General features: G+C 42.3%; 2 protein-coding genes across 7 annotated transcripts in view; one reads left to right on the top strand and one right to left on the bottom strand.

Annotated features, from left to right (window-relative positions):
* The first annotated feature begins 1897 nt into the window (after positions 1-1897).
* LOC106603239 (uncharacterized) lies at positions 1898-4373 on the top strand. The gene is made up of 4 exons (XM_014196617.3): positions 1898-2324; positions 2455-2556; positions 2671-2880; positions 3051-4373. The coding sequence occupies exons 1-4, from the start codon at positions 2115-2117 to the stop codon at positions 3267-3269; spliced, it is 741 nt and encodes a 246-aa protein (XP_014052092.2). The 5' UTR covers positions 1898-2114; the 3' UTR covers positions 3270-4373.
* LOC106603370 (unconventional myosin-Ic) overlaps positions 4372-14778 on the bottom strand; it is a 29254-nt gene continuing 18847 nt past the window's right edge. For all 6 annotated transcript variants that reach the window (XM_045717054.2, XM_045717057.2, XM_045717055.2 and 3 more), the window contains 25 exons: positions 14640-14738; positions 14234-14347; positions 14058-14129; positions 13650-13769; positions 13423-13508; positions 12970-13075; positions 12776-12856; positions 12543-12634; positions 12311-12405; positions 11914-11960; positions 11653-11733; positions 11264-11369; positions 11062-11179; positions 9713-9826; positions 9503-9579; positions 9216-9284; positions 8780-9024; positions 8465-8548; positions 6473-6566; positions 6153-6208; positions 5721-5856; positions 5495-5565; positions 5285-5382; positions 4945-5044; positions 4372-4708 (listed from right to left, as the gene is read on the bottom strand). In XM_045717054.2, the coding sequence (XP_045573010.1) occupies positions 4682-4708; positions 4945-5044; positions 5285-5382; positions 5495-5565; positions 5721-5856; positions 6153-6208; positions 6473-6566; positions 8465-8548; positions 8780-9024; positions 9216-9284; positions 9503-9579; positions 9713-9826; positions 11062-11179; positions 11264-11369; positions 11653-11733; positions 11914-11960; positions 12311-12405; positions 12543-12634; positions 12776-12856; positions 12970-13075; positions 13423-13508; positions 13650-13769; positions 14058-14129; positions 14234-14347; positions 14640-14738 (2388 nt within the window). In that variant the 3' untranslated portion in view covers positions 4372-4681. The remainder of the gene's footprint in view (positions 4709-4944; positions 5045-5284; positions 5383-5494; positions 5566-5720; positions 5857-6152; positions 6209-6472; positions 6567-8464; positions 8549-8779; positions 9025-9215; positions 9285-9502; positions 9580-9712; positions 9827-11061; positions 11180-11263; positions 11370-11652; positions 11734-11913; positions 11961-12310; positions 12406-12542; positions 12635-12775; positions 12857-12969; positions 13076-13422; positions 13509-13649; positions 13770-14057; positions 14130-14233; positions 14348-14639; positions 14739-14778) is intronic.

The following is a 14778-nucleotide window of genomic DNA, read 5'->3' as shown; positions in this document are numbered from 1 at the left end:
TATATTGTAAACTTGATACACAGACAATGAATGCAATGTCTACCATATTGAAACTGAATATATACATAATTTAATTTCAATATTAAATTAAATATAAATGTCAAACTAAATGCAATATTCATTCAAATCATGATAGGCAAGTTCAATTTATGAATCCAATGATTCAATTTGTGCAAATCAATGTTTGGAAAGCAGAATTTTTGGGAGGGATGTATGTATGGGAAATGCTTTTGTTACTATACATCCGCCTAGATGGTTTGTGCAGTATACATCAAAGTGTTATTGAATAGAAGTCACTTTGAAAAAAAAATAGAACCTGAAGGAATAAAAATGAATATAGAAAATGTGTAGTATCTCAGCTTGTACAACCCACCCACTCATTTAAAAATGTCACAAGGATAGTGTCGTTTTGATTATACAGTTGAGACACTGGGGTGCTTCCCCATAGAGCACGCCACAACAACACAAAGTGTCGTCGATGAGAGTAGAGAAAAGAAACAACCAAAAAGATTGCGCAAAGGGATTTTCATTTCCGGGACTATTTTAGGCAGTGGTTAGTTCTCTATTTCTGGAGCAAAATACTGTAATTGAGATAATAATGTTGTTTAATCATTCTATAGCATCCATATAAATTAAGGTATAATAGTATATATATAAATTAAGGTATAATAGTATACATATATGTATGTATGTATGTATAATATATATATGTATAATATATATATAATATATATGTATAAAAATGTAATTATGTGCTCAAAATTAATAGTTAACAGTTTATTTACAAATCCCTTCATCCTTACAAACCCCTTTATAATAGTGTATGTATGTATGTATGTATGTATGTATGTATGTATGTATGTATGTATGTATGTATAACATATATATATTATACATACATACATATACATATATATATATATATACATATATAAATATATATATATACATACATACATACATACATACATACATACATACATACATACATACATACATACATACATACATACATACATACATACATACACTATTATAAAGGGGTTTGTAAGGATGAAGGGATTTGTAAATAAACTGTTAACTATTAATTTTGAGATTATACTACGATAGAAACCCGTTAGAAAATAATTTCACATGCTACTAATGTAGTGATTATAGATTTTTGAATCCCATTAACTGATGAAGGACAGGTAGCCTAGCTGTTAGGAACGTTGGACCAGTAAGCAAAACCTCGCTGGTTCAAATCACCGAGCCGACTAGGTGAAAAATCTGTTCACGTGTCCTTGAGTCGCTCTGGATAGGAGTATCTGTTGAATTACTAAAATGTCTAATAAATATTTAGTTTCATTACTAAACTCAGCAGAATATCATATATAATGACTAATTTGGCTAGATCGCATTTACACTGTAAAAAGTTACAGAACAGTTTGAGTTTGATAAAAATATGATAACATTGAGTAATTCTACAACAATGAACAATCATCATATTAGGCCCTATTTACCACAAAATGATAGAGAAAAATGAAAAATGTAATTATGTGCTTACTAACCTCTATACTTAGGCAATTGGGCAGGTTAAATGAATCATATTGCTGAAACCGCTACATGGGCTGCTGAGAAAAACTCCAGACCACAACAGAAACTGAAGACATATATAAATATCAAAGGATACAGCTAGGATGTGTCAATCACTGATTGCTATCTCTACAAGGTAAGGCTACTCTGTCTCTGTCCATCTCACTCTAGCAGTACAGATGTTCCATAGCTGGACCACTGGTGGTAAACTCCTTTATCTCTATAGGGCTGGTTTAGATACTAAGAAGTCTGTGTTAGTGTGATGAGATAATGATACTAGCTGCTCTAGTCAATCTGTATAGTTGAAGCATGACAGATTACGCAATCTGTATAGTTGAAGCATGACAGATTACGCAATTCTCCAGTTTTCGATTGAAGGCTGGTGCTAAATTGTCATGGATCTAACATTTGTATTGTGGTTGTTAAGTAATACATATAAGAGAGTTCCACAAGTTACCAACATGTATTGAGAGTTGATTCAGATAAGGCTGGCTATATTTGTTCTGCATGTCGACTTTCATTCACTGACAAATGTTGACATGATTTTGCAATTTAGCAATCACTCATCCTGTCCCTGTCTCTTCCAGATGTCTGTTTGGTGGCAGGTTCTGTTTCTCCAGTGTTTCCTTACCCTGAGCTGTGTGTACCCATGTTGTGCATCCCCTCCAGGCCTACTCAAGTCCTACTCATACTCCCTCAAATCCATCAGGTGCACCCACACCCGGGTACAGCAGCTGCTCAGGAGATATGTGAGTTGACTCCTCTGTTAGCCTCTATTACTGGTGGCTAGTCTGCTAGAGCTTCTGTATGCCCAGAGACAACAGCTATCCTCCCCTGCTACAGGCCATTATCATAATGTACCTTCATTTGTCTTGCCAGAAGGAGGAGCAGTTGGATAACAAGCAGTTTGAGGACAGAAGTCTGGAGTGGAAGACCCTACCCTCCCTCTCCACAGACTTCGACCACTGGCTTCAGATGAAGGTTTGTGTGTGACCTGTACCACCTGTTAACCTGCTGTGGTTTAATGCTTTAAAAAGTTACCATAGAATAGGATATTGTGATATTGTGAATAATGTTATGATCTGGCCTGTACAGGACTGGGAGCGTCTGAGTGCTGCCTCTCAAGACCTGCACACCTTCTGGGCTCACCTGGACATGAAGAGAAGGGACATGGAGAGGGAGGAGGCGGGACAGGGAGCAGCCCACCGGATGGGGAGCAGGGGCAAGACTAAACCCAGCATACCTGAGAGAATACAGCACATTCTGACAGACCTGCGGGATCTCATGACAAAAGTCAACTTTCAGGTACAGACAATGTGCGCCATATACATGAACGAAGTGTATACTTATTCTCTCTGCGCACTATATTAGGTGTTAATGTAGCTACCCACTATGGCTACTCAGTAGCTACTGTATATACACTGTGGAGAAATGTTATGAGCTCAGTCTGATAAACCTCTCTGTGGTCTTTACAGTTGAGATGTGTGAAGAGCTCCAATGTGAGCCCCACCTCTCCCCCAGCCCTGACCCGTGCAGTGAGCCCTCCCTCCAGCCACCAGGCCCCATCAAAGTCCCTGTGGATCAGCCGCCTGGAGGGCTACGTCATCCTCAGGGACCTGGAGCGCTACCTCACCAAGCTGGCCAGAGACTTCATCCTCCTGAAGACCAAACACAGAGGTCCTCCAGGTACCTAGCCCAGGGGCAGATAGACATGGTATGCATGGATTCGTGTTCATAATGCAAACTAGTACTGCACTAGCCTGTGACGGGTTGTGGTTAGAGTGGCTTTTAACTTATTTTGTGGACTAAGGACATTGTTGGATGTGAGAATTTACAAATTGTAGTATTATGAATTATAACACAACAGTATTTTATGTAGTCAATGCACACAGTTTATTTCAGCAGTAACAAGGCAGCTAATAACACCAATAATAATGATATTAGTATTATTCATTATGATGATAATAATCAGCGTTATTATAAGGTGATAGTAATGATATATTTCATTCAGTATTACTATGACAGAAATACAGTACTGTGACTCAATATTGCCAAGTGATGTCAATACCTGCTGTTGTTATTTCAACTGCATTAATGATAGGGTTCAATTAATCAATAAGGCCCGAGGGGGTATGGTATATGGCCCTATTTACCAAGGATAAGGGCTGTTCTTAGGCACGACGCATCACGGAGTGCCTGGATACAGCCCTTAGCTGTGGTATATTGCCCATTTACCACAAACCCCAGAGGTGCCTTATTGCTATTATAAACTGGTTACCAACGTAATTATAACAGAAAACAAGTAGTTTTGTGTCATACCCATGGTATATTGTCTGATATTTTCCGCCAATCAGCATCCAGGAGCCAAACTACCCGGTTTATAATTTCTAGTATTCCCTAAGATCATGATTTGTCATTGTTGCGAGATGCTCGGTTGATTTTGTTAGACTGAAACCAGGTTTACGCATAGTGTTACTGTATGTCTTACAGCCTTACTCTACTCTGGGTTTCTCCCTGAGTTTCCTTCTTTTCTTTCTCTCTCTCGCTGACTCTAACAGCTGAGAGCTGGAAGAGTGTTGAGAAACACTACCCAACATCCCCTTTCTCAACAGTCCTCACTTCACTGTACTTTCCAAAGATGCCTTTTTGCCTATTTATTTACTTATTTATTACTTATTTATTTGTAAAATGGTGTTTATTTTTGTTATTATGGAAATCTAAATATATTTTTTATTTTTATTACATACAAGAGCAAATATATTGTAAAGGACTACAAAATAAAGATGAAGCATAAGATTGAAAATGTGTTGTTTCATTTAATACGAGTTTTGTTAATAAACAACAAAGTATTATGAATTCCGGCAAAACCTCTGAATCCATTTATATATGATAATATGTCATTTTAAATCAATAACTATCTAAATTAAGATGTATAAGTTCAATTGTGCTAACGGAGAAAATAATCATTATCTTGTAGTAGGCAGTGTATGGCTGTGGTCTCACATTTAATGGAGAAAAATAACTTCTGTGTGGCTATAATCTGATTGGCTAAGGCAGGAAATCATCCTGTGGAATGATTGGTTCTCTGTGGATTACAGCGAGGTCGTCATCTTGGGTTGAGTTGAGGGGCCGTCTGCAAAACAAGTCAATTCACACGAGGCCATTGTTAGTCCCTAATGTGGATTATTGGTCAAAACTTCCAATGAAAATATAGGTGATGAAAGAGGTAGCTATCTTTAAAACTCTACTGCTTTCCATTTGACAATCCCAGCTCACCTCGTCCTCCATCTAGAAGTCCTCACCCTCCCTTCCTCAAGCCCTACTGTCCTCATAATAATACGTTTCCTCCTCTCCCGTCTCCTGACTCACCACCAGCAGGTGTCCTTTCTTGCCTTTGGCCACCTTCAGCTCTGGTCCACTGGTGAAATCAATGACCCCCTCCTTCCCCCGAGCCACCGCAAACTTAATACTGCACACAGACAGGAGGAGAGGACCAGAGAGAGGAGAGGAGTGATGGGGGTGAGATGGGATGAGAGAGAGGAGGGAATAAAATAGAAAGGTGTGATTAGCACAAACAGCGCATGACAGTTGGAATGGATTGGCAGAAATTCCCTGAAAAAGGTAATGAAGCTATCCAGTGTCCAGATGATCAGAGAAGCTAGACCATAGAGATCCTATTCTAATTCCTAATTCTATGAGCCAGACCCACCTGTCCTGGCTGATGTTGACCTTGTTCTTCTTGTCCGCCATGGTGGCCAGCTTGGTCACCACCTCGATCACATGATCACACTGGAGCACCACATCACTCTACAGGGCAGACAAGGGGTCAGCGGTTAGGTACTGTACTTTATGGCACCATGGCAGTAAGTCACCATGACAACGGCTAAATAGAATAACCAGGATGAGGTCATCCTGTTACCTTCTGCTTGTTATCCTCACTGGGCACGTGCAGAACCATGAACCCATCAGTCAGAGAACTCACAGAGATGCCTGGAAAGAGAGGAATGGCACCCTGTTATACACTGCAAACACACCACCACTACCTTATCAGCAATGTTACTCAACCCCCCTGCTCCAGGCCTGCCTCACCCCTGGCCCACCACCCCCGGTCCCTCAATCCCCTATAGCTCCCAGCAGAGACTCACTCCTCAGGGCCGAGTAGTCGATCCTCTGCTTCAGCTTGGCCTCAGCCACCAGCACGGCAAAGGAGGAGGTGAGGAGCAGCTGGCGCGGCCGCGCCTTGTAACCCCTCCTATCATACTTAGTCACCGCAACGCCATACTGTCAGACAGAAGAAGAGGGGGATGGAGAGAGAAAGAAAGAAAGAAGAGTGACAGTGAGAGAGAGGGAGGGGTTGTCATAAAAACCAAAAGTTGTCAAAGTTTCTGTATCAATATAGATTCAAAGCAATACATGACTTTGTAGAGACACAGTACACAGGAAGCAGCCAATTAGCAGGATTTAAGTACTCATCCAACAACAAGAGAGTGACAGAGGTGAGACGGGTCATGGTAGACTCCAGTCCAAACTGACACAAACACTGCAGGGGGATAGTATTACAGCATCATGTTACTCACTTTCACTTTGTCATTGCCCAGAGTCTGTATCACTTTGAGGTTGAGCTCCTCACTGTCTGTGAACAGGAAAGAGCATCTGTCAGTGGTGTGTTGGTCAAGTCTGTGAAGTTTTGAAGTCTGTGTACCACAGGAGGCCGCTGAGAGGAGGACGGCTCATAGTAATGGCTGGAATGGAGTAAATGGAATAGTATCAAACACGTGTTTGATACCATTCCATTTATTCCGTTGCAGCCATTACTATGAACCCGTCCTCCCTAATTAAGGTGCAACCAGCCGCCTGAGGTGTGTACCAAGAGTGTCAGTGAGTGTGTGTGCCCTACCTAGTCTGGAGGCCACAAACAGCTTGGGAACACTCTGGGGATAGCTGTCCTTCTGGTCCTGGAAGATCTGACTGGCTACCACCTTCTGCTCCATCTATAGACAGAAGAGACATGTAGAGTTGGAGAAAGAGACAGAAGAGACATGTAGAGTTGGAGAAAGAGACAGAAGAAGAGACATGTAGAGTTGGAGAAAGAGAGAAGAGACATGTAGAGTTGGAGAAAGAGAGAAGAGACATGTAGAGTTGGAGAAAGAGAGAAGAGACATGTAGAGTTGGAGAAAGAGAGAAGAGACATGTAGAGTTGGAGAAAGAGAGAAGAGACATGTAGAGTTGGAGAAAGAGAGAAGAGACATGTAGAGTTGGAGAAAGAGAGAAGAGACATGTAGAGTTGGAGAAAGAGAGAAGAGACATGTAGAGTTGGAGAAAGAGAGAAGAGACATGTAGAGTTGGAGAAAGAGACAGAAGAAGAGACATGTAGAGTTGGAGAAAGAGACAGAAGAAGAGACATGTAGAGTTGGAGATTGGAGAAAGAGACAGAAGAAGAGACATGTAGAGTTGGAGAAAGAGAGAAGAGACATGTAGAGTTGGAGAAAGAGAGAAGAGACATGTAGAGTTGGAGAAAGAGACAGAAGAGACATGTAGAGTTGGAGAAAGAGACAGAAGAAGAGACATGTAGAGTTGGAGAAAGAGACAGAAGAGACATGTAGAGTTGGAGAAAGAGAGAAGAGACATGTAGAGTTGGAGAAAGAGAGAAGAGACATGTAGAGTTGGAGAAAGAGAGAAGAGACATGTAGAGTTGGAGAAAGAGACAGAAGAAGAGACATGTAGAGTTGGAGAAAGAGACAGAAGAAGAGACATGTAGAGTTGGAGAAAGAGAGAAGAGACATGTAGAGTTGGAGAAAGAGAGAAGAGACATGTAGAGTTGGAGAAAGAGAGAAGAGACATGTAGAGTTGGAGAAAGAGAGAAGAGACATGTAGAGTTGGAGAAAGAGACAGAAGAAGAGACATGTAGAGTTGGAGAAAGAGAGAAGAGACATGTAGAGTTGGAGAAAGAGACAGAAGAGACATGTAGAGTTGGAGAAAGAGACAGAAGAGACATGTAGAGTTGGAGAAAGAGACAGAAGAAGAGCCATGTAGAGTTGGAGAAAGAGACAGAAGAAGAGACATGTAGAGTTGGAGAAAGAGAGAAGAGACATGTAGAGTTGGAGAAAGAGACAGAAGAGACATGTAGAGTTGGAGAAAGAGAGAAGAGACATGTAGAGTTGGAGAAAGAGACAGAAGAGACATGTAGAGTTGGAGAAAGAGAGAAGAGACATGTAGAGTTGGAGAAAGAGACAGAAGAAGAGACATGTAGAGTTGGAGAAAGAGAGAAGAGACATGTAGAGTTGGAGAAAGAGAGAAGAGACATGTAGAGTTGGAGGAAAGAGACAGAAGAGACATGTAGAGTTGGAGAAAGAGAGAAGAGACATGTAGAGTTGGAGAAAGAGACAGAAGAGACATGTAGAGTTGGAGAAAGAGACAGAAGAGACATGTAGAGTTGGAGAAAGAGACAGAAGAGACATGTAGAGTTGGAGAAAGAGACAGAAGAAGAGACATGTAGAGTTGGAGAAAGAGACAGAAGAAGAGACATGTAGAGTTGGAGAAAGAGAGAAGAGACATGTAGAGTTGGAGAAAGAGAGAAGAGACATGTAGAGTTGGAGAAAGAGACAGAAGAGACATGTAGAGTTGGAGAAAGAGACAGAAGAGACATGTAGAGTTGGAGAAAGAGACAGAAGAAGAGACATGTAGAGTTGGAGAAAGAGACAGAAGGAGAGACATGTAGAGTTGGAGAAAGAGACAGAAGGAGAAAAGGGGAGAAGGAATGGAGTAGGGAGACAGAGAGTGAGAGAGAGTGTATGTAAGAGAGAATAAAATGAATAGAAAGTGGACAGAAATATCCTTTCTATGTGTTCCCGTCAGGTGAGTGACAGTAACAGACAGTAGAGTAGCCTACCTGTTTCTTCCACTCTGGCTGGATCCTCCTGCAGTAGGCCCGCATCATGTTCTGCATACACAACCTGCACAGGTGCTCTGACGCCTACACAGACATAGGGACAGATACAAATAAAACATTGACACATTGTATGTACAACAATCAGACGCATTGCACCATCACACCTTGGCTTATGCTACATTTCCTTCAGTGTGTGTGTGTGTGTGTGTGTGTGTGTGTGTGTGTGTGTGTGTGTGTGTGTGTGTGTGTGTGTGTGTGTGTGTGTGTGTGTGTGTGTGTGTGTGTGTGTGTGTGTGTACTGTGTGGCTGCAGTACCTCAGTGAGGCTAGGTGGGGGGACGGGCCAGCTCTTGTCCAGGACACTCTTGGGCGGGTTCCTAACCAGCGTCATCAGGAAAGAGAAACGCTGATGGTCCAGGAAGTACTCATTCTCTGGACAGCGCTCATAGTGGCGGTAGATGAAGCCCTTGATGAACTTGCGTATGATTTCAGCAGCGTGTCTGCGGCGCCTTGCCTTACGGCGGGATTTCATCCCTCTCCAGGCAGACTGGATCACTAGCACTATATAGAGAGAAAACAATCAGTCATATCCCAGAAACACCCCAACAAGCTACAACTGTGCAGAGCTCAGAAGAACAAACAAAATCATATTCTCGGCCTTACTTCATTCAGCAGAAAGTGGCTGCAGAGTAATTGCTTGAGGAAGCAGTAATTGAGAAGCAGGTAAGAGTATGAGCTGTTTGATCCCTCACCTGCGTTTCTGATGCGGTGGTACTTGGCCCTCTCTCGGTAGCCCCTCCATGAGGTCTGTAGGGTGAGAGCTAGAACAGAGCACAGGAACAGAGGAGACAAAATGGTTGACCACAGAACAGACTATATCAATTACATCCTTATTACATTTGCTTAGTGTATTATACATCCTCATACTTCTGCCAAGGGCAGTTCACTGTTAATCATGATCTATGTTATTTTCTTCAATACATTAATTCCCCCCAAACTAAACAGCCTTGTCATCGTCGTCCCTGCTGTATAGTCTTACCGAGGGCGGGCCTCCTGGCCTCCAAGGCATCTTCAGTGGTGAACAGAGTCTTTGGGAAGCGGATGAAGATCTTGGTCCTGCAAAGACATAGGAAATTACACATCAACAACATACTGTCTCATGTTTCTCCTCATAGCATGACTAAGGCAAATGGAAGTCCCCTTACTTTCCGTTCTCCCTCCCTCCCCCTCCCTCCCTGTGTGTACATACTTTCCCAGTTTGTATTCCTCTGGTTTGTAGCCCAGGTGTTGGACCAGAGCGGCAACTCCATCAGCGAGTCTGCCCTGCCAGTTAGGCCACGTCCCGGGACACAGAGACTTGTACCTGTGGTTAAATAAATGTATGTGGTTAATATAGAAACTGTGGTTATAGAAACGTGTAAACAGTCACATAATACATTGCATTCAGAAAGTATTCAGACCCCTTCTCCTTTTCCACATTTTGTTACGTTACAGCCTTATTCTAAAATTGATTTAAAAAACTATTTTCCTCATCAAGCTACACACAATACCCCATAATGACAAAGCGAAAACAGTTTTTAGACATTTTTGCAAATTTATAAAACCATAAAACCATAAAAGAAAATGTATTTACATAAATATTCAGGCCCTTTGCCATGAGACTTGAAATTGAGCTCAGGCGCATCCTGTTTCCATTGATCATCCTTGAGATGTTTCTACAACTTGATTGGAGTAAATTCAATTTATTGGGCATGATTTGGAAAGGCACACATCTGTCCATATAAGGTACCACAGTTGACAGTGCATGTCAGAGCAAAAACCAAGCCATGAGGTCGAATTAATTCCCGTAGAGCTCTGAGACAGGATTGTGTCGAGGCACAATATCATGTCTGGAGGAAACCTGGCACCATCCTTATGGTGAAGCATGGTGGTGGCAGCATCATCATGCTGTTGGGATGTTTTTCAGCAGCAGGGACTGGGAGACTAGTCAAGATCGAGGGAAAGATGAACAGAGCAAAGTAGAGAGAGATCCTTGATGAAAACCTGCTCCAGAGTGCTCAGGACCTTAGACTGGGGTGAAGGTTCACCTTCCAACAGGACAACAACCCTAAGCACACAGCCAAGACAATGCATGAGTGGCTTCGTGAGTGGCTTCGGAACAAGTCTCTAAATGTCCTTGAGTGGCCCAGCCAGAGCCCGGACTTGAACCCAATTGAACATCTCTGGAGAGACCTGAAAATAGCTGTGCAGCGACGCTCCCCATCCAACCTGACAGAGCATGAGAGGAGCTCCCCAAATACCAAGCTTGTAGCGTCATACCCAAGAAGACTCAAGGCTGTAATCGCTGCCAAAGGTGCTTCAACAAAGTACTGAGTAAAGGGTCTGAATACTTATGTAAATGTGATATTTCAGTTATTTTTTTTAAATATAAATTTGCTAAAATGTCTAATATAATGTTTTTGCTTAATTATTATGAGGTACTGTGTGTAGATTGATGAGATTTTTTTTTTTAACCCATTTTAGAATAAGGCTGTAACGTAACAAAATGTGGAAAAAGTCAAGGGGTCTAAATACATTCAGAATGACAGACAAACATACCTCTGTAGGAAGGCTTCGTAGCGTCGGCGGTAAGCAAAGCCAGCTCTCCTGACTCTCAGGTTCTCCATCAGACCCAGATATTTGACCTGGTGTCTGACCAGAGCCTCATCAAACCTCCCTGTTGAGAAAGAATATTACACTGACAGATTGATTGATTGATTGACTGATTGACTGATTGACTGATTTTACAGTGTATGATTACCTGACTGCTTGGCATCGTTGGGTTTGATACAGCGCACATAGGATGGCTCCTTAGACATCAGGATCTCTATCAGTTTGGCCAGGCTGTTCTTAAACTGAGTGGCCGCCTGCAGAGGGCAGCAGTGAGGTGCGATATCAAACTGTGTGTATTTGTGTGCACGTTAGCTGACTAAACTCCACTTTCAGCACCCAAAGAAAAGCCTGCATTTACACATGACATTGTCCCGTGTAAATGTGTGCTATTCTTTGTCGTGTAAAATAATTATTTGGGTGCTAAAATCCAGTCCGCCCACGCTAGTCGCTGCTCAACTCCAATGTAAATCATGGAGTTGACTTTAGTCGGCTGTGAGTGTATATCTGTGTGTGTATGTCTGTGTGCGTGTTTCTCACCGTCTCTGGGCGTTTTTGGGTGGTCACTTCCTCTCTGTGGAAGCACTGACTCAGGATTTGGTTATCTGACTGGCATATGACCTGGACAGAGAAAGCACAACACAGAACCATATAAACACACCACACCACACCTATGGACACTATACTGTATATACCTACTGTAGTGTACACACATAAACAGTGTGAGGGAGTTCTGAGAGAGTTCATGAGTGTGGTGAGTGTGAGAGTGTTCTCATTTCTCTATTGTTACTCCAGCCTCACCTCTTTCAGGTTTCTATAGAGCAGGTCGGTGTTTTTGTCCAGAAACCCTGTGATGCACAGGAACATAAAACAATACAGAGAGTATTTGTGTGGTTGAAATCAGTGAATTATTTCTTGCAGTTATACCCCAAATATTTCTGTGACCAACTTTTTATTTCGTTTGTCATTTTTTCAGAAGGGTGGTTACAGGTGCAGGTACAGCATTCAGAGTCATATTCAATCAGATATATTCATGTATTCAGTTATCATGACACTCGAAAGAAGAAAAAAACACACCAGAAATGAATATAAAGATAAAGAACAGATAAGGCGACGCGTTTCAGTGCATGCCACCGGAACTGGTTCCTCTGACACGGAACGGCAGTTCTACTATTGACTGATTGATTAGCTAGCTCACCATTGACAGTGTAGTTGACCTCTCCTGCATAATGAATCAGTCTGAACTCCTCCCTGCCCACCGCCTTGCGAGTCTTCCCATTCGCCAATTTGTGACTGACAGACATAGAGACAATTCATATCTTAGATACAGAGCCACAAATATACAAACAAATACATTTTGGGGTGATGGTGCAAATACACAAACAAAATATGACGTGTGTGTGTGTGTGTAAGAGAAAGATTGGACTCACGTGACAAAATGGGCATGGCCTCCCAAAGTGTCCTCGAGCTTCTCCAGGAAGGAGATATCGCTGGGCTCCCCTGGTCTCAAACACTCCTCATCCTCATCAACACATTTCACATTTATACGTTAACATTCAAATAGAGACAGGGAGAGGACAGAGGGAGAGAGATACTAGAGAGGAGAAAGACTAAAGAGAGTCAGATAAACCACTAAACTGAAGTGAATGCCAGTCATTCTCACCAGGATGGAGATGAAGCCTTTGTGTTTCTCCTCCACCAGGTCACAGATGATCTTGTTGTCAAAGTACTTCACCGGCTCCCACTGAAATACACAGTTGCATTTAATGAACTACAACCTCATCACTACATGACAATATGCCTTTCCTAGTACATCTCTATCCTTGTTTTGTCTTTTTCTCTGATACACAGACTCACAGTGATGCCCTCTGCTTCGTATTCCTCCTGCTCAGACTTGAGGGTGAGCTTGATGAACAGCTGCTGCAGCTTCTCATTGCAGTAGTTGATGCAGAACTGCTCAAAACTACAGGGAGATGGTTAGGATTAGAAAGATGGCACAAAACAACTATGCTACAATATGTTAATTAGGCTGCCTAATTCGGATCTTTGTTTCACTAATTGGTCTTTTGACCAATCAGATCTGATGTGAAAAGATCTGATGTGATTGGTCAAAAGATATCAGAATTGGGTTGACTGTACAAACAAATTGCTAACACACACACACACACACACACACACACACACACACACACACACACACACACACACACACACACACACACACACACACACACACACACACACACACACACACACACACACACACACACACACACACAGTAAGTTAACAGCTAGAATGTTTTCAGGTACCTATTGTGTTGGAAGACCTCAAAGCCGTAGATATCCAGCAGTCCTATGACTGATGACGAGCCCTTACTGCTGTTGTACACTTCATCCTGTAAATAGAACACAATCCACTCAGTTTTGGAGGTAGCAAGCAGCATTACGGTAGCTGGCAAAGAGGGAGAGCAATAACTAAGAGTAAATAATAAGTGAATTGTTCTAGCTAGCTATCATGATTGATGTGTGTGAGAGACCTTGAAAGCCAGAGACTGGTTGATCTTCGCCACCAGCCAGGTGAAGGCACGGCCGTACACCGCTTTGGCCAAGGCATCACGGGCTGCCACAGCCTGCTCAAAACTCAACGGGCTTTTCATCTGGAACATACACACACATAAGTACGCAGTACACACACATACGTACACACACATTGAAATAAATACTTTCATGTGTTATTTCTGGGCTCAGCTGTACTTTATCAGTACCCTCTCTTTTAAACAAATGAATCAAAATATTCATGCCATACACATCAGTGGCATACTGTATTACTTCTTGGTAAGTGGGATATTAGATTATATAAAATATATATAAAATGATATTAAAATTATATCAGCAGGCTAGAGGCATAGTTTTGTATGAAGTGAAACATCCCACCAGACACTCACCTCTTCCCCTTTGGCAGTGAGTTTCTTATGAGTGAGTGCCTCTCTCAGCGCTGGTCCATCCACACCCAACAGCTGCAGAACAAGCAGGGAAAAAATCAACATCTGCCTTTAAAATGGAGAAATAGGGATTGTGTCAGTCTGTGGGAGGGGGTAGAGTTCATGTTAGAAGTTCTAACCTTGGACAGATATGTGAGCTGTGGCTCAGTGGTGATCTGGGTTTCTCCATCCTCCCCTTCTCCAAACTGAGTGTTCCCAAGATGAAGGACACTTGCGATTATATTCAACAGATCCTAGCAGGGAGAGAGAAGAGACACATTTAAACCATGACATTCTCACTGTTTTCAGAGTGAAACTCCGGGTGGGTATTTGCAGTGACATACAGTATGTACACCAGTGGAGGCTGGTGGGAGGAGCTATAAGAGAACGGGCTCATTGTAATAGCTGGGTGTGAACAATTGGAACAGAGTCAAACATGAGGTTTCAATATGTTTGATATCGTTCCATTCATTCCATTATAATGAGCCCGTTCTTCCATAGCTTCCCCCACCAGCCTCCTCTGATGTACACTGAAGTGTTTCTGACCTCCACCTCCTCTTCATGGAAGCCAATGACGATCAGGGCTTTCCTCACTGTTTTCCAGTCATTCTTGTCATTGATGGAGCTCACCCTGGGACAGCAACCCTGAGAGATACAGGACATCACTGTTCAAATCACCACACAC

Source organism: Salmo salar, chromosome 04 (assembly GCF_965601325.2).
Source record: "Salmo salar chromosome 04, fSalSal1, whole genome shotgun sequence".
Lineage (NCBI taxonomy): Eukaryota > Metazoa > Chordata > Actinopteri > Salmoniformes > Salmonidae > Salmo > Salmo salar.
Note: the sequence above shows the minus strand (reverse complement) of the source record. Positions and strands in the feature narration are given on the sequence as shown.